Genomic DNA, 18,788 nt, shown 5'->3' with positions numbered 1-18,788 from the left:
CCTCCCTGGAGCCTCAGCTCGTGACCTCTGGTTCTGCTGATTTTTTTCTGACGAAAAAGGTTTGTCGTTGTCTTTGGATCATTAAAGTTTTTTAAGTATCTGAAAGTCTGAATCATATCACCCCTGCTCCTCCTTTCCTCCAGGGAGTACATATTTAGATTCTTCAATCTCTCCTCGATTGTCATCCGATTGTCATTCAATCTCTCCTCGTATGTCATCTAATTGTTAAGAAAACTATACTATCCATCTGGATAGGGCCAGAACGCCCTAGTTTGGTTCACTAGGAAAGAAGGTTGGTTCAATTATTAGTTTTTGAATACATATCAAAAAAGTCTATGGCCACTTCTAAACAATTAATGGTGCTACCAATTTGGTAACTTTTCATTGACAAACTACCATCAGAAATTACAAATATAATACAAGCATTATAATGATGAATATTATGTGTGGTGCAGTCCTAAATCTGGAGAACAGTGGAGATCAGTTTAGGGTTCACATTTTTTTTCAAGTATTTTTTCAATAAGTTTATATGGGAAGGGTAAAAGAGAGAAGGTCATCTGTTTTATAGGAATAATTCAATGTTTTGGGGGGGGGGGGGGGGCAGGGGGAACCCAAACTGTACATTTTATTTCATCTTTGTACTCATGGGTTACAATCCACATTTGAAGTTGAATTACATGTACTGTTTGCAAATTGATAAATAAACAATGGAAAAAAACAAAAACCTCCTCCTCTCTACAAAGGTTCCCTTGTTTTGCTGCAGATGGGCTTCATCAGGATAAGGCGATGCAATGATACGAATGGACCATTTAAACTGTAAATAAAATACCATAGTAACCAAATCTATACTCTGCTAGTTAGCATCTACTATGTAAAAAACGCATGTGCCATTTGTAGGATTAAAACTCTTAAGTATAAGTAAATTATCCACAAACAAGAATATGATGAAAATGTATGCTAAATTCTTTTTTCAATATTTCAAATGAAGACCTAAAAACAAACAATAGCATTCTAGAATTAATAAAAGGAATAAAACTAAAGCCGCAATCCAACAAAAAGCGAACTATCGCACTGAACTTACTTGAGCCTTCCTTCCTGCAGCGTTTCGACCAGGAATATAGTAACAAGGCTGAAAAATGCAGGAGCTAACCAGTATTTGTCTGTATTCATGACTGCAGCTGTATGACGCTGCAACATGAATAACAAATAATAAAAAAAGATAGTTCATTAGAACTTTTTTGTAGGTGAGAGCACGAGATTTTAGGAATATATTTATATTTTCATTTCTCATCACAAGCGGAGAGAGATATTGATAATTGCTGCAACATGAATGACATGATCCAACTAATAGTCAGATTGTTCTTATTGTACCTTTACTTATGAGATTTTATTTTTGAAAAAAATAAAGCAATTAAAAAAAATGTTTGACAAAATCTTTGATATTGCTTTATTAAAGTCTTAAAAATAACTGAAAAACCAAGATATATCACAGCACTTCCCACTCTATATAGAGGTTTAACCCTGCAAGTTGTACAGTATGCCAAGCATAAATATAGAACTGTTCTCGATGCCGTAACACTAAAGATATATTATCCCCCCCTTGGCTATAGTATTCTTTGTATTATGAAGAATTTAATATCATCCTCCGTATGGTTGTAAACCATACAGTGTTTCACTGAAGGAGATTCGAGTTTGAATGTCCTAATGCAGCTTTTATGTTGTATTATACTGGTTTTGACTGATAATCTAGTCTGACCTACATATAATTTGCGGCAAGGGCAGATGATCGCATACACCACTTGCGTTGTGTCTGAATCAAAATGACCATGCAAGGTGTACCAAACTGATAACTCAGGATGTTCAAATGTTTTGATCTGTAATACATAAGTACAGACTGTAATAAATAAGTACAGACTACATAATGCATATAGGTGAATTCTCCAAAACTTTCCAATATGTCTACTGGCTGGGTACTAGATGAAGTATGTATCAGTTTGTCATGGAGTATGTGCAAATAGAAGTTAATCTTCAAACACTTTATGTATCTTAAGTATATGTCAGTGTTTTAAAATAATTTTTTGAATCATACCCATCCTTTCTGAAAAAGGTAACAGAAATTGGTCTTGTTGTTTGTGATTTTGAACCTATTTGCAATAAAGATCTCTATTGGCATAGAATCCATGCTTAAGCACATTTAATCACTTTGGCAGGGTATCCTCTTTCCAGATTTGTCCAAATTGGGCTACACGTAAGTTTGCCCCCAAAAGGGCTATTGAAGCCGCCATAGCTGTGCCTTTTATTTGTTTGTAGTATCGATCATTAAAGATGAAATAATTTTTTTAATGCAATGCTTGCCAAACTACAAATATACACACACATTTTTACTTGAATAATTATGAAACAATCTAATGCATAAAATTATTTATGTCAAAAGCAGTATTACAAAAATTGAAGAGACATAAAATATACTTGTGCAAAATGGATCAAAGGTAATGACAATATAATATAACTTCTACAGATGTGGAAGATGCCATGTACTCAACAAGCTATTTCTATGAAGTAAACAAATCATATCAAACAGATTGCGCTTTAATTTTAATGTGATACAAAAAAAGAATTTCAAACTTTTATTGAAATTTCAAAATGGCACCAGGCAAAAAAATACAACAAAGCAGAATCTTCATCATTTGTTTACTAGATTAACAAGCATCTAGCGCTCTGGACATCTAGAAATTCTGATTAATAATCTAAGAAATTATTCTGAAAATAATTTTAAGAATTGAACTCATTTACTCACTGTCTTCTAATTCTGATCTGTACAACTCTTCACTATCAGATACAGGGGACACACTACTCTCCTTTTCCTGACACTTCAATAGTAGTTTTAACCTTACTGCCTCCATCTTAGACATCCTGTCATTGGCGAATATGTTTCTCGACAAAATATATGTTTTTCCATAGGCTGCCCATATCTTCATTGATGTTGCTGTTGTTGGAGGAATAGAAAACAAGAACAAATAAGGCTTGGTTTTACATGTGGCCCTTCCACTATATTTGAGGAGAAACATGATCAGAAGTTTGCCAAGGACTTATTAGTTCAAATCCCTTTATGCGCATTACACTATGCAAGATTTGCAAAACTTCTCCAGAATCAAATCTGGTTACTGCAATTTGGACAAAGTAGTCCTTGAACTTTCAGCAGTGTATGTTCCCCATTATATATAATATTAAGTTTTTCTATGATCTTGTTGAACCCAGCACTCTGAAATTTAGCCTGGCACTTAAGAGGTAGAGGATTTTATAGCCATTTTTTCTTAATCTTGTGAAAAAAAAAGTGAACAGCTAATCTCAACAGCTGTTTCACATTAAAATAAAAGATTCTGTATTATAGCATGTGCTTCTTTCGCCATCAATTGTTGGTATAATAGCATCTTATTTAATCATCTACAAGTCCCATAGATGGTCCATAAATCACATAATTAAAGATGAAAATCTGTTAAAATTTTTATGTGCAAGTAAAATCACTTATTTTATTAACGCTGCATTAAGGCCACCGATCACCCAAAATTATTATCCCATTTGCTGTTGCTGTAATTCTAGCAAAATGATATCGGCACTATTATGGCTCAACGCAAATGCCCAAACATCACAAAGTTTCGGCGATCTCCTGCCTTTGTCAAGGGCTGTGTTCTGAGTGTTCAAATATCTGTCAAAACAAAATACATTACTAACTATTTTAAAATGAACATCAAGAGACAGCAACCATAAATGTTAAAATCACTTTCTTCATGCAGACTACCATCTCATATCTCAAAATGGTGGTCACATATAACCTTCTGGTTTTTCATCTATTTAAACTTAAACCAGTCAGAAAATGTGAAAGTAACATCATATCCAGATGTATTCCACCCATATCTCTATCCATCCTCTGATCATAGTTAATAGAATACTGCCCATTCAATAACTGTATTCTAACCCCATTTTATTCATAAAATACTGCCTATTTGATATCTTTATTCAATGCTTGTGGAAAGACAGTATCCTACTTATAAATACATGTTTATTCTCTGCATAAAAGCCAATGTGCAAAGTTGCCATTGAACTTGTGGTCATCCCAAGACAGCAAACGTTAAACCTTTCACATTATGCTGTGCGGCAACACAATGTACCATGAGAGGAGCTTGTGTTTGTTGACATCGAATGCAAATTAAGAGTTCCTGTATCCTAGGTCTCACTATTCTGAGCAATTTATCTATATATAATAATTTATATGGACATCAAATAAGATAAATAACCCCTTTAGAACTTCAAGAAGTAAAATATCTTAGCTTAAAAGGGTGACGGTCAGGAAATGTTAAGATATCTCCAGTAAAGAACCTAGCAGAAATGTTGCATCACCCACAGGGGAAGTTTCGAAAAAATGTTTGTTCATGCTGCACTACCTGAAAATAAAAAGTTGATTTATTCACATGGTTTAATATTTTGTGCTCTTTTCATGGCAAAAGTAGGCAAATCTTGAAAAATAGGGTACAGATGCAGGATGACCCACTGTTGTCTGATGCATCATTGTACCTTCCATGTTAAGGGTGTATATGGTAAAAAAAACCCAAAAACCATAGTATGTGTGTCTCCTTATGATTGACTTTGTGTGATGGTTACTACATAACATGGGAGAGGCTGGGTGAAGAAACAAGTAGGGGAAACTGACAGGAAAGAAAATCCAGAGGAACCTTCAGAGCCAAAGAATCATCAGATGAGAAAGAAAACTTCCTTACTTAGAAAGCCTGGGGGAAAGGGAAGTTCTTAGTACAGGGAGGGAGGGACTTCATAGACCTTGCATCATCTTGGGTGAAAAGAAACTTGGGAATGCTGGGAGAAGAGGGAGAAGTCGCTCAAAGATGGGGTGAGATGGGAACAGGAAGGAGCCCTAATAAAGGCAGAAGGAGATATGGAGGAGATAGAGGTGGGGGTGTAAGAGAATCCTGAAACAGATCCAGAGTCAATGGATGTGGGAGACCAATAGTGGAGAACCCCTCAAAAAGATGTGGATTGCTAAAGACATACAGGTCAGAGAGTAGTAGGAAATACTGCCATGGGTGGTGGTAGCTGAAGTTTGGCGAGCAAAAAGTCAGTGCACAAGTTTCCCTCTAGAAGCTACAGTTGGTAGTGGCAGTAGGGCTTGGTTTCCTAGAACCAAGCCCACAAGCAATAGAAGCTGCATTTGAAAAGACATTGCTGAAGAAGTTTGATATGAAATGTAAACTGTCAGGCCGATACAGTACAGTGCGCTCCGATGGAGCGCACTGTTAGCCTGCTATTGGACGCGCGTTTTCCCTTACCCCTTATTCAGTAAGGGGAGGAAAACACGCGTCCAACCCGCGGCACCTAATAGGGCCCTCAACATGCAAATGCATGTTGAGGGCCCTATTAGGTATGCATGCGGGATACAGAAAGCAAAATGTGCAGCCAAGCCGCACATTTTACTTTCAGAAATTAGCGCCGACTCAAAGGTCGGCGCTAATTTCTTCTGGCACCGGGAAAGTGCACAGAAAAGCAGTAAAAACTGCTTTTCTGTGCATCCTCCGACTTAATATCATAGCGATATTAAGTCAGTCCCGAAGAGTAAAAAAAGTAAAAAAAAAAAAAAAAATGGAATTCGGCCTGTGGCTGTCGGGCCGAAAACCGGACGCTCAATTTTGCCGGCGTCCGGTTTCCGAGCCCGTGGCTGTCAGTGGGCTCGAGAACAGACGCCGGCAAAATTGAGCGTCGGCTGTCAAACCCACTGACAGCCGCCGCTCTTGTCAAAAAAGAGGCGCTAGGGATGCGCTAGTGTCCCTAGCGCCTTCTTTTACTCGGATCTACTGCCGGAACTAATTTAAATACTGAATCGCCCGCTCTCCTGCAGACTTTACTGTATCGGCCCGTGTGTTTGGTCCAGATAGGATTAAACCCTGTTATAGAAGCCATGAGCATTAGAAGCTGTGTTTGAAAAGATACTGCTGGACTCTGCTATTAAAGCGTGATAGAATTAGGGACTGTGTTTGGGCTAGATAGGCGTAAGAAATACTATGGAAGCCACAAGAGGGTGATATAAGACAGACAGACCCCCGTTGGGGGGACTGACACACAAAGCTAGTCAAAGGAACTGTGAATTAATCTGTGTTGGGAAAGACAGACCTATTCTCAAAAGTCTTCCCAGTAAACTGAATATTAAATTGAAGAACTTAACGCCCTGATTTTAAGTATCCTGCAGAGGTGAACTATCTGCTAAAGCATGGGCTGTGTTCAGAACGTTTCACCACATTTAAGTATCCTGCAAGAGTGAACTATCTGGTAAAGCACAGGCTGTGCTATGGACTAATAGAATTGCATTTAAATATGAAGAACGACTGGAAACATTACACTCAGGTTGATAACAATAAGTCTCAATTTGACCATCTTCCCCTTTTATATGCACGTCGTATTATGTGGTGGATAACTTTGCTCAGAAAACGCTGTTGCAGTCCATATGGCAAATTCTGGCCAAATGGCTTGAATGGCAACTTGTATAATGTGGTAAAGTATTTCGATCTCTCCCGAAATATGGAAACTTGAAAACCTCAATCCTGTGGCTGTATTGAGAGGAGAAAAGGATTTTGCAGGTGGCTGAAGAGGGTTGGTGAGTATTGCCTTGGGAAACCTTAAGGCCTGATTTTAAAAACCATTTACTCAAGAAAAACGGGGTTTTACTTGAGTAAATAGCTTTTCAAAATTGCTATGATAGTATGTTACATTTACAAGCACAGCCTCCTTTGAAAATTACACCCTTAGGACTTAAAACTTTGGGGGAGAAGAAGAAAAAACAAGCATAAGGTAGGTAATTGTGTCTTATTTTCTCTTCCACCCATCCCAAAGCTCATTCTTTGATTTAAAGGCAAGAGACACTTTCACAATAAAAATCAGAGATTTATCTAAAACACAGAATTGCCCTAGCCAGTATCAATAGTTTAATAATCCCGTTGCAGGTCACTACCCGATTAACAGTGCATATACCACATAAATTTAAAGGACTCTAATTTACCCATCCCTACTCCCTTAGCAACCTAAACTTAACTAAGAATTCAACATTATTAAGATGAAAGCAGAAGTCCAGAAGCAAGTCTTTTGCCACATGTAAATGAAGGCATCTCTCCATCCTCCCCTCCAACCTGTACACCAGTACCTTGGTCGGACCATTTTATCATCACAACGGTCCTCAAGACTGCAGACTCTCCTCCTCCTTATTTACCCAAAACCACAATCCACTTTAGGAAACCCTGTTCATCAGAAACTATTTCCAATCATCTTGAAAAAGAACTACCACATCTCGATTTTTCAGACGTGAGCTCAGCCTTTACTTCATGGCATACAATCACCAACAAAATCGCAGACCAAACCTGCCCACTAACCACCAAGGTGATTCACAAAGCACAGGACAACAGAAAACCCTGGTTTACACCCGAATTGAAGGCTATCAAATCAGACCTTAGAAACAAAGAACATACCTGGCGCAGAAATCCTTCTACCATGAATCAAGCAATCTACAAAGCCACTCTCAATAAGTATAGGAACTCCATCTTTAAAACAAAAAAAGATTTCTACGCAAAAAAAATCCATCATTTCATATTTGACTCTAAAGCTCTTTTTTCTTACGTCTCAGCTCTAACTAAACCCGACCCTCCATCAATTCCTGATGATCAAGCACTCGCCAAAGCTACTGAGCTCGCCTCCTTTTTTGAAGAAAATATTATCAAGCTCACTAGTCTTTTTCACACCTCTACTCCTATTACCCAACTCTCACAGACCACAGCATCACAGCATCAAAACGCCAGGTTAGAATCCTTCGAGACCACCTCATCATTCAAATCTTTTGAAACCACCTCATCACTTGAAATTATGAATATCCTAAAAAAATTCAAACCCTCTTCACATCCTTTAGATACCATCCCTTCAAACCTTTTCATGTCAATACCAAACATCATTGCGAAACCGATCGCAAAAATCATTAACTGTTCATTAACTCAAGGTAAAGTTCCAGATTCTCTCAAGCAAGCCATCTTGAAACCTCTCCTAAAAAAACCTAATCTTTCAACAGATGAACCAGCTAATTTTCGCCCCATTGCTAACCTACCCTTCATTGCTAAGGTCATGGAGAAAATAGTTAATAAACAACTTACAGACTACTTGGAAGATTTTAAGATCCTGGCTCCATATCAATATGGTTTTCGGAAATCCCTTAACACAGAATCCCTTCTGATCTCTCTCTTGGATTCAGTCTTCCTTAGTTCAGAAAAAAGACAACCTCACCTACTCATTCTCCTCGACCTCTCGGCGGCCTTCGATACGGTCAATCATTCAATCCTTCTAGACCGACACTGGTATTTCAGGCACTGCCCTAGATTGGTTTCGTTCATTTCTCAGCAACAGATCATTCAAGGTAAAAATTAATAACAAAGAATCTAAGCCAATCAGTTCAAATCTGGGAGTTCCACAAGGTTCCTCCCTCTCCCCAACCCTCTTCAACATTTATCTTCTACCCCTCTGCTTCCTGCTATCTAAACTGAAAATCAAACATTTTGTATATGCAGACGACATACAAATTCTCATCCCTATAAAGAAGTCCCTTCAAAACACTTTAATTTTCTGGGAATATTGCTTTCAGGAAATCAGCTCGCTCCTTACCAAACTTAACCTGGTCATCAACAAGCAAAAAACGGAATACCTCATCATCTCCCAGGATGACAACTTCATTCCTAGAGAGATATCTAACATTATAATTGATCAAACACAAAAAGACATGACCTCTAATCCTAATCCTCCTGCAACTATCCTGGACAACATCAAAAACACTTCCCACGTAAGAGATCTAGGCGTGCTTTTGGACAATCACCTGAACCTCAAAAGTTTTGTAAATAACACAACTAAAGAATGCTTTTTCAAATTACAAGTTCTGAAAAGGCTAAAACCCCTTTTGCATTCACACGATTTCCGCCTTGTCCTTCAATCGATCATACTCTCCAAAGTGGATTATTGTAACGCTTTGCTACTTGGTCTTCCAGCCAACTCCATCAAGCCTCTACAAATGTTACTGAACTCAGCAGCCAGGATCCTGACCAACGCAAATAAGAGAGACCACATTACACCCATTCTCTTCAAGCTTCACTGGCTTCCGATTAAATACAGAGTACTCTACAAAGCCATGACCATCATACATAAATCCTTAAACAACTTAGCTCCAATTGATCTTACTTTTCAGTTTCGCACCAACAAATCAAAGAGACCAATAAGAAAAGCTTATCAAGGCTCCCTTTTTGTCCCTCAAGCCAAAACTCCACTAAGTAATAGAGCTTTTTCCACGGCAGGTCCCTCTCATTGGAATTCACTTCCACCAGACCTTAGACAGGATCCCTGCCATCAATCCTTCAAGAAAAAACTGAAAACTTGGCTATTTAATCTAGCATTTCCCTGATTTCTTACTGTAGATTTACCATGGCAAATTCGATTTGTTTGTCTCTTTTTATAATTTCCTCCCTCTAATCCTTCCTTTTTTAACCACCTTTCTGGTCCCTCTGTTCTTTTTCCCCTTCCCTCTTCCTCTCTCATAATTTTCACTCAGTGCTCCCATGCTCTATTTCTCTCGATACTTCCATATGTTATTTAATTTTTTAATCCATCTTTTGATTTCCTGTAAGGCATCTGGTAAAGATGAACAATTCAAACTCTGTGTTTTATTATTGTTCCTACAGGTTTTTCATGTTTTGATGTTCTTTGTTACATGTAATGCTTTTTCAAGCAAGTTTTAATTGTTCAATGTAAACCGATTTGATTTGCATCTAATGCAAGAAGACCGGTATATAAAAAACCAAAATAAATAAATAAATAAATGTATGACTATCTACCAGTTAGTGAGAGACTGTACATGTGCATACAGTGTAAAGAGCTCCTGGCTCTCAGAGAACAAGACCGATCTCTGGAGGCTAAAGTGGGAGACTTAGAATAGTTGAGGCAGACAGGTATATACAGGAGACCTAAAGGGACATAGTAGCCAAGTCAAAACTCCAGTCTGGAAGCCATGGTGTGCCCTGGAGCAGGAAGGTCTATTGGTTGGAGAGTATTGCCCTGGAGTAGCAGGAAGAGATTTTGTAGCAAATCCCTGCTCTCTAGGTGATGCATTATGCTCTCACACCGAGGACGAGTTTCCCTGGGCTACAGCCCAGGAGGGAAGGGTTAGGTTGGCTGTCATAATTGGTGATTCATTTATGAGGAATATAGATAGCTGGTGGACATAAGAAACTCTTGGTAACTTGCCTGCCTGGTGTGAAGGTGGCGGACCTCATGCATCCATCAATAGTATTTTAGAGAGTGCTGGGAGGAGCTGGCTGTCATGGGCACTAATGACATAGGATGGTGAGGGAGGCAGGTTCTGGAAGCCAAATTTAGGCTTTTAAATAGAAAGTTAAAATCCAGAACCTTCAGGGTTGCATACTAAGAAATGCTCCCTGACACATGCACAGGACCTCAGAGACAGGCAGAGCTCCAAAGTCTCAATGTGTTGATGAGACAAAGGTGCAGGGAAAAGGGATTTAGTTTTGCAAGCAACTGGGCAACCTTTTGAGAAAGGGGAAATATTTACCGAAAAGACAGGCTCCATCTTAACCAGGGTGGAACCAGGCTGTTGGTGTTGAACTTTAAAAAGGAGATAGAACAGCTTTTAAACTAGAACAAGAGGAAAAGTCAGCAGTGCATGGTTCAGAGGGAGGTATCTGCAAAAGATATTAATGAAACATGAGAGTTACGTGCATCCCAACAAAGAGGTTCCAATAAAAGCAAAAGTAGTTCGTGTGCCTATAAGTAAAGAATCATCTGAGTTAAAAAGATTCCAAATTATCCTTGTCAACTGATAAGTAGGTTGTTAATACGAACAAAAAACCTACTTTGAAAGGTCTGTATACCAATACCAGAAGGCTAAGGTGTAAGATGGGAGAGTTAGAGTGTATAGCACTGAATGGAGAGGTAGAAATAATTGCATTTCAGAAACCTAGTGGAAGGAAGAAAACCAAAGGGACAGTTTTAGGACAGTTTTATACAAAGGTACAAATTATATCACAATGACAGAATGGATCAACTTGGTGGGCGGGGGGAGGGGGGGGGGAAGAGGTCACTTTATGTTAAGAATGGTATTGAGTCTAACAGGATAAAGCACCTGCAGGAGACTAAATGCCCTACAGAATCTTTATGGGTAAAAATCCCAAATGTATCGGGAACAGCATAGCAATTAGAGATGTACAGGGCAAAAAAATGTGTTTTTGTTTTTCGGTTCTTTTTTGGGAGGTTTTTTCCTCCACAAATTTCAGTTAATGTATTGCTTGATTCGTTTCAGTCATGTGAAAAAAGCAAATCAAATAATTAAAAAAAAGAAAAAACCCAAACAGCCAAAAAATGAAAATAAGCCCTCCCTCCCATGCTCCCAGAAAAAATACCTGGCCAGGATCCCCCCTCCTCCAAGCCATCACTTACATGATCTGGTGGTGATCTGCTAGTTCAGACTAGGCCTGAAGCCTAGGACTTGCATAGGCCGAGGCCACAGCAAATGTTCTAGGCCAGACACCCGGGCCTCGACTGGAGACAGGCCTGATGCCACAGCCCGGAAGCCGGATACTAACACCAGAACCTCAGCCGGACCCAGGCCTAATGTGATGACCTGGCCCGGAGGCTGGGTCCCGATGCCAAGGCCAAGGCCTAGGCTGGCATCCGGCCCAGGCCTGATGCAGTGACCCGACATGGAGGCCAGGACTGACACCTAGGGCGTAAGCCTTGGGCCCTGCTTTGGGCTTCATTTTAGGCCGTAGGCAAGGCCCGATGCATTTGTTTAAAACAAAATGAATGAATAAGGTTTTATTTGGGGCCCCCAAATGAAACAAATTAGCCTTATTTGTTGCGTTTTGCACTTTTATTTTAAATGAATGCACATCCCTAATAGCAATGAAGGTATATTACCATTCACCTGGCCAAAATTATCAGACAGATGATGAAATGCTCAGAAAAATTAGGGAGGTTAAATTTGCCAGCACAGAAATAATGTGAGATTTCTATTTCCCCATTATTGACTGGGTAAATGTAACATCAGCACATACTAGGGAGATCAAGTTCCTGGATGGAATAAATGATTGTTTCATGGAACAATTCATTCAGAAACCAATGAGAGGGGGAGCCATTTTAGAACTATTTCTTAGTGGAATGCAGAACTTGATTTGAGAGATAACAGTTTTGTGGTCCCTCGGCAACAGTGATCATAGTGCAATCAAATTTGACTTAACTGTACAGGGGCTATTATGTAATTCTATAGCTCAAGCATTAAACTTTCAAAAGGGAGACTGATAAAATGAGGAAAATTGTTAGAAAAATACTGAAAGGTGCAGCTACAAAGGTTAAAAGTTTACAACAGGCATGGACATTATTTAAAAATACCATCTTAGAAGACCAGCCCAAATGTATTCAATGCATTAAAAAAGGTGGAAGGAAAGCCAAACAACTGCTGACATGGTTAAAAGGCAAGGTGAAAGAGGCTATTTTAGCCAAAAGAATATCTTTCAAAAATAGGAAGAAATAGTCATCTGAAGAAAATAGGAAAAAGCATAAGCATTGGCAATGTAAAACATTGATAAGACAGGCTAAGAGAGAATTTGAAAAGAAGCTGGCCACAGAGGCAAAAACTCATAATAAAAACTTTTAAAAATATATCTGAAGCAGGAAGTCTATGGGAGTTGGTTAGACCATTATATGATAGAGAGATTAAAGGGGCACTTAGAGAAGGATAAGCCCATCATGAAAAGACTAACTGTATTCTTTGCTTCGGAGTTTACTAAAGAAATGTTGGGGAGATACCTGACCAGAAACATTTTTCAAGGGGAATGATTCAGATAAAATGAATGAAATCATTGTGAACCTGGAAGATGTATTAGGGCAGACTGACAAATTAAAGGATAGAAAATCACTCGGACCAGATAGTATGCTCAAAAATGAAAATTTCAGATCTATTAGTAATTTGTAACCTATCTTTAAAATTCTCCATTGTGCTTGATGGGTAGCCACTGTAACCCGATATTTAAAAAGAGCTCCGGGGTGATCCAGGAAACTATAGACCGGTGAGACTGACTTCAGTGCCAAGGTCCATTTTCAAAAGCCATTTGTTTGTTGGAGTCAGCTCTAAATTGCTTTTTGGGTCCTCTTTCAAAGTCATGTCTTTCATGAATTGATGAATTGTTACTGCCCCTGAAGAAGAAATGAAACACACACTGTGTGGGGCAGGAGACTTGAACACAAAAGAAAGGACTTTTAAAACTAAGTAAAGTAAAGCAAAAGGTTTATTTAATAAAAATTTGTGAAAAATACACATGGCTTCATCATTTTAATTTCCAATTTAGAAACATTTTTTAAAAATTCAATCGGGGTCGGTAGTGAGACCAATGACCAAAAGTACTGAGTGAAAAGCTACACGCTTTGGTGTTCTAGTTTTTTGATAACACGAGGCACAGTTAAGGAATTTTTGTTCACACTACTCAATGTATTCTTCCATATTTTGAATTTATATCCACTTGTTTTTTTTCGTTTTATGTGAATTGTTATCTTTGTAAGGACGTTGTGAAGACCAGTCTATGGAGACAACCAGACATAGCCCCTGATGCAAGCGGGAGATTGCCAAACCTTTGCAATGTTTGGGCATTTGTGTTGAGTCATAATAATTCCAATACCATCTTGCTACAGCAGCAGCAAATGGGATAATAATTCTGGGTAATCAGTGGCCTTAATGCGGCATTTATAAGATAAGTAATTTTACCTGTTCATAAAAACTAAAAAAAAAAAAAAGTCATCTTTGATGACATGGTTTATGGACCATCTATGGGATTGGTAGATGATTAAATTAGATGCTATTATGCCAACAACTGAAGGTAAAAGAAGTACGAAAGGATACCATTAGTTTTATCTTAATCTGATACAGCCATTGGGATTAACTGTTCCTGTGTTCTTTATATGTGGATACGGAGGTTGAACAGCATTTAGACTTCTTTGTATTCTTGGTTAATTAAAAAAAACAAGTGACACAAAATAAACATTTCTATTTTCTTACATTCAAGTATATTGTTACAAATACTGTGGGAAGTTTAACTCCATCACTGACCCAGGAGTTAAATTTAATGTGGTGAAAAGCTGGGCAGAAAGCAGGCCCTACTTTAGCAAATTTCCCTGCATTGCATAGTATTGGTTAACAGGCTCATTACCATGGCATTTGCATGTTCCTGCACTACTCCTAGTGCAGGTTTTAATCCACATTTTAGCACATTTTTACCATGCTATTACATAGCAGGATTATTTTAGTGTGGAAAAATTCACTCTAAAACACAGGTTAAATGTGCTAAAGTCAGCATGGCTTATTACCTCAGCCCCTAAGGATAGGAAAAAGGAGGGTATTTTTAAATCTCATTTACAACGTTGTTCCTTGAAACTACTATGAGCATTGTCCTCTATGTGATTTGTATTATTCAGTATGCTTCATTTGCGTTTTTATCCTTTATGATCAAGCATTTAGTATGGTATTGCAGTTCAATAATAATAATAAAAAGAATTAAACAAAGAATATCTGGAATCCTAAATGCCCTCTATTGAAGTTAACCTCATTTTTTAGATTCCTATCATTTTATATGCAGTGGGAAAAGTTCCTGAGTCCTTATGCGTATTTTGACCATCCCTCAATGTCCTACATATCAAAAAGAGAAGATTACTAGTCTACACTTACACTGATTGTGGTACATCTTTCTCATTTGATGGCAAGATAATTATTAATATGGAGATCATTTTCAAAACCAAGCACCATTGTACTGCATAAATAGCAGCATTTATTCTGGCTAACAACTTTACAGGATAGACAAGCATAATTCAAAGGACATTTTGTGCAGGCAAATTGTGCATGGAAAAAGAATCATGGGGCACCTGAAATTGAGCTTTAAAGATATTTGCAAGCAGGATGAAAGCTTTTCACACTGAATCAATAGGGGATAAGACAAAGTGGCTCTCACTTCTAATCCACTTGTAAAATATTACTGACAAGGAGATGCATGAACATTGTGGGATGCTTAGTTTCCTTCTTTGGTACTGAAATGTGTACATAGTTATGACTGCATTCATTAGGTGGATTTCTTTGAAATAAGTGCATTAACAAACACATTTTACCCCTCCCAGGGGCAACTAGGCATAAAATGGAGTCCGCTGGTGATCATGGGTCCTAACCAACAAGCCAGCTTCAAAAAAAGCAAATTTTACTTACCTGTAAACAGAGTTCTCTGTAAAAAAAAAAAAAAAAAAAGTAGAATGAATTAGCTATCACATAGGAGTAATGTATTCCAACAGCGCCAAATGGATCCATCTCTCTGAGCCCCTCAGTAAATTTCAGAGCTTAGCAAGCTTCAGCGATGTAGCTGACTCTCCAAGGTGGAGGGCAAGAATTAAACAAGGCTAATTTATCCTACTGTCTACAGAAAACCTTGTTTAAAGATACACAAGCTTGCTTTCTCTATTGACAAGCAAGGCTGAATTAGCCATGATATGTGGGGAGTCCCACACTGATGATTACATAGCAGAACACATACTAAAATAATCAACCGGGCCCCCACCAGTTCATTGAACTACTACTGATTGAACAGATTGCACAAAACTGCTTGTCCAAACCACTGTCATCCCTTGAACATGCTGTCCAGACAGTAGTGGGATGTGAAGGTGTTCACAGGCAACCAAGTCGCAAATTTGCAGATGTCTTCAATAGAGGCAGCTAGTAGGTAGCCACTAGTCACCATGGCTCTCACCTGATGAGCTTGATAGAGTCTGTGATTTGTAGATCAGCTAGCACATAATGTGCAATACAATGCACTGGCCAATTTAACAGAGTTCTTTAGGCAACTGCCACTAGTAGTTTCATAGGATCAAAAGTGACAAACCGAGAAGCCCTTCAATAAGGTTAAGTCCTTTTCAGACAGTAGGCCAAAGTCCTCTTATAATCCAGTGAATGATGAGCCTTCTCATACTCATGAGCATTTGGTCTTGGAAAGAAAGTAGGAAGAACAATGGCTTGGTTTATGTGAAAGCTGAAACCACTTTAAGAAGGAACTGAGAGTAAGTACAAAGGACTACCCTAATGTGGAAGAACTGGAGATAAAGAGAGTACTGCACAAAGCTTGCAACTCATCGACTCATTCACAGGAGCTGACTCCAACAGAAGCTTTATAAACTGTATCAAAATGACATTAAGGCCCCAAAGCACTGGAAGCTTAAATACCAGAGGCTTAAAGTGTCACAATCCTTTTACAAACTTGGACATCAAAGCATGAGTAGAAACTGAAATACCTGTTACTGGTACACTGCAATAGTGTACTGACGAAGAAAGTGAAAATAAGAGCAAAGCAGGTCCTGTGGACTGGAGCGGAACATGTCCAGAGATCCAGATTGGCACTAGGTCGAAAATCACTTCCATTTAAAAGCTGAAAGACTTCCTTGTCAAAAGTTTACAGACTGAAATCAGGATATCTTCTACTTCTTTAGAAAGAAATACGGGGCAAACTACTGTGTGTTCAACATCCATGCCATAAGGATTAGAGAAGGCAGGTTCAGATGGCAGAGACCATTGTCCTCCTGAGTGATGAAGGACATGGACATGTCCAGAGAAATAAGAAGTTGTTTGGACCACTCAGGCGAGATCTGAACTGAATCTGTTTGGCAGAATGGAACAAAACTTTCTGACTTTGCTCTGCACAACAAATGTCTATTGTCAGCTGACCCCAAAGGTTGAACAAACTGTTTGGTACCTACTGATCCAGTGACCATTTACGAGGAAGTAGGATTTACTAAGGCGGTCCACTAGAGTATTCTGGGATCCTCAAAGGTATGTCACTTCTGATGAGCTCCACTGCGGACAGCCCACATCCAGATCTTGAGAGCTTCTCAGGACGCACCAAACTAGAAGTTATTATTTTTAACCTACAAAATGTATTTTAATGTTAAATTAAAACCGCATAATATGTTCCGAACAAATAAGCTTAACTGACACACATAGTTTTTGACACTAAATTGTTACCATTCTATGATGGCACATGGCTAATTTGTAATCTATACCACTCATATTTTTCGTTAACGTGCCTTTTTGTAAACCATTGTGATGGTTATCTAACTGAACAACGGTATAGAAGAGCTTTTAAATAATTAAATAAATAAATAAATAAATGGGCAAAGGAGCTTCTTCCCCCTTGTTTGTTTACTCTGAACATGGAACTTGTTTGAATCAAGTTTCTTTTCCCCATTAGAAGGTGAGAGAAAGCTTTCACTGCATACCAGATGGAACATAGCTTCAAGAAGTTGATCTGAAGACCGCTCTCATCTAAGGACCATGCTCCTTGGGTTCAAGCTGTTATCTGTATGAACTCCCCAACTCTGGTGGATGTATTGGTGGACAGAGTCACTTGATGAGGTAGCAATCTCAGAGAGAGCACGACATCCAGAACTAAAGGTTTCAACCACCATCTAAAAGCCGACTTCATTCTAGCTAATACTCTCATGCAGTGGGAAAATGGTTATCACAGAAGATCCCACTGGCACCTCTCCCCCCTCACCAGTTGACAATATCCGTACAAGATGTAATTATCTATGCGTTTTCTGTATATAGTTTACCCCAACTCCCATTACATGTATAGCTAGCCAGCCCATAACCTGCAAGCTTCTAAAATTTTTTTCGAATATCTGTGTTTCATGTATATAGTTTACCCCAACTTCCTCCCCTGTTCCTCCCCCCTGTAGCCACAACTTACTGTTTTTAATTCCAGTGTTTTCTGTAAAGCAAATTCTGCTATTATGTTTAATGTAAACCGATGTGATGCATCTATGAATGTCGGTATAGTAAAAACTTTAAATAAATAAATAAAGGCCCCATTGTATGTCTCTCATATGCAACTGCATGAACAGAATGATGAACTACTACTGCCATGTGTCCCATGACAAGGTCTATTCTACTAAGAGCTTGATCCTGCTTCAGTAAAGTCTCTTTCAGCCCCATTTAACACTAAGGCTCTTTCACTTGGGAGGAATGCTCAATTTCAAATTGAATCTATCCACGCTCCTATGAACTGAATCCGCTGGACAGGAGTGAGGTTCAGTTTAGTGGAATTGTGCGGGTAACCCAGGGACTGTAGTATCCAAATAGTTTTCACCAGGGAGTCTAGAATCCCCATTAGAACAGATAGTTCGGTTAGGGGGAAGATGCAGACCATATCCAGCAAGGTATGTCACTACCACTGCCAAGTATTTGGTAAATACCCTTGGGGCTACAGATAGGCCAAAGTAAAGAATTTTGTTCTGGTAATGCATCCGTTTATTAAAAATCGAAGGTACCACCAATGTGAATGATGGAAGACTAAAAGAGGTTAAGGCTTTTCAGCTTGGAGAAGAGACGGCTGAGGGGGGATATGATAGAGATGTTTAAAATCATGAGAGGTCTAGAACGGGTAGATGTGAATCTGTTTTTTACTCTTTCGGATAATAGAAAGACTAGGGGGCACTCCATGAAGTTAGCATGTGGCACATTTAAAACTAATTGGAGAAAGTTGTTTTTTACTCAACGCACAATTAAACTCTGGAATTTGTTGCCAGAGGATGTGGTTAGTGCAGTTAGTATAGCTGTGTTTAAAAAAGGATTGAATAAGTTCTTGGAGGAGAAGTCCATTACCTGCTGT

At 38.7% G+C, this 18,788-nt stretch overlaps 1 protein-coding gene across 15 annotated transcripts in view; it reads right to left on the bottom strand.

Moving 5' to 3' along the window:
* The window catches only part of UBE2F (ubiquitin conjugating enzyme E2 F (putative)), a 283,299-nt gene that overhangs the window by 128,749 nt on the left and 135,762 nt on the right, over nt 1-18,788 (bottom strand). For 8 of the 15 annotated variants that reach the window (XR_003857446.1, XR_003857451.1, XR_003857445.1 and 5 more), the window contains one exon: nt 2,798-2,986. The exons of 5 other annotated variants lie outside the window; for them this stretch is intronic. Coding sequence is in view for 1 of the 10 variants with exons in the window: in XM_029606413.1 (XP_029462273.1) it covers nt 2,917-2,986; nt 15,341-15,356 (86 nt within the window). In the remaining 9 variants the exon portion in view is untranslated. Of the gene's footprint in view, nt 1-2,797; nt 2,987-15,340; nt 15,357-18,788 lie in introns of those variants that run through there. 2 more of the 15 variants (XM_029606413.1, XM_029606418.1) reach the window with 2 other exon arrangements.

Source organism: Rhinatrema bivittatum, chromosome 6, assembly GCF_901001135.1.
Source record: "Rhinatrema bivittatum chromosome 6, aRhiBiv1.1, whole genome shotgun sequence".
In the NCBI taxonomy this organism is placed as follows: Eukaryota; Metazoa; Chordata; class Amphibia; order Gymnophiona; family Rhinatrematidae; genus Rhinatrema; species Rhinatrema bivittatum.
Note: the sequence above shows the minus strand (reverse complement) of the source record. Positions and strands in the feature narration are given on the sequence as shown.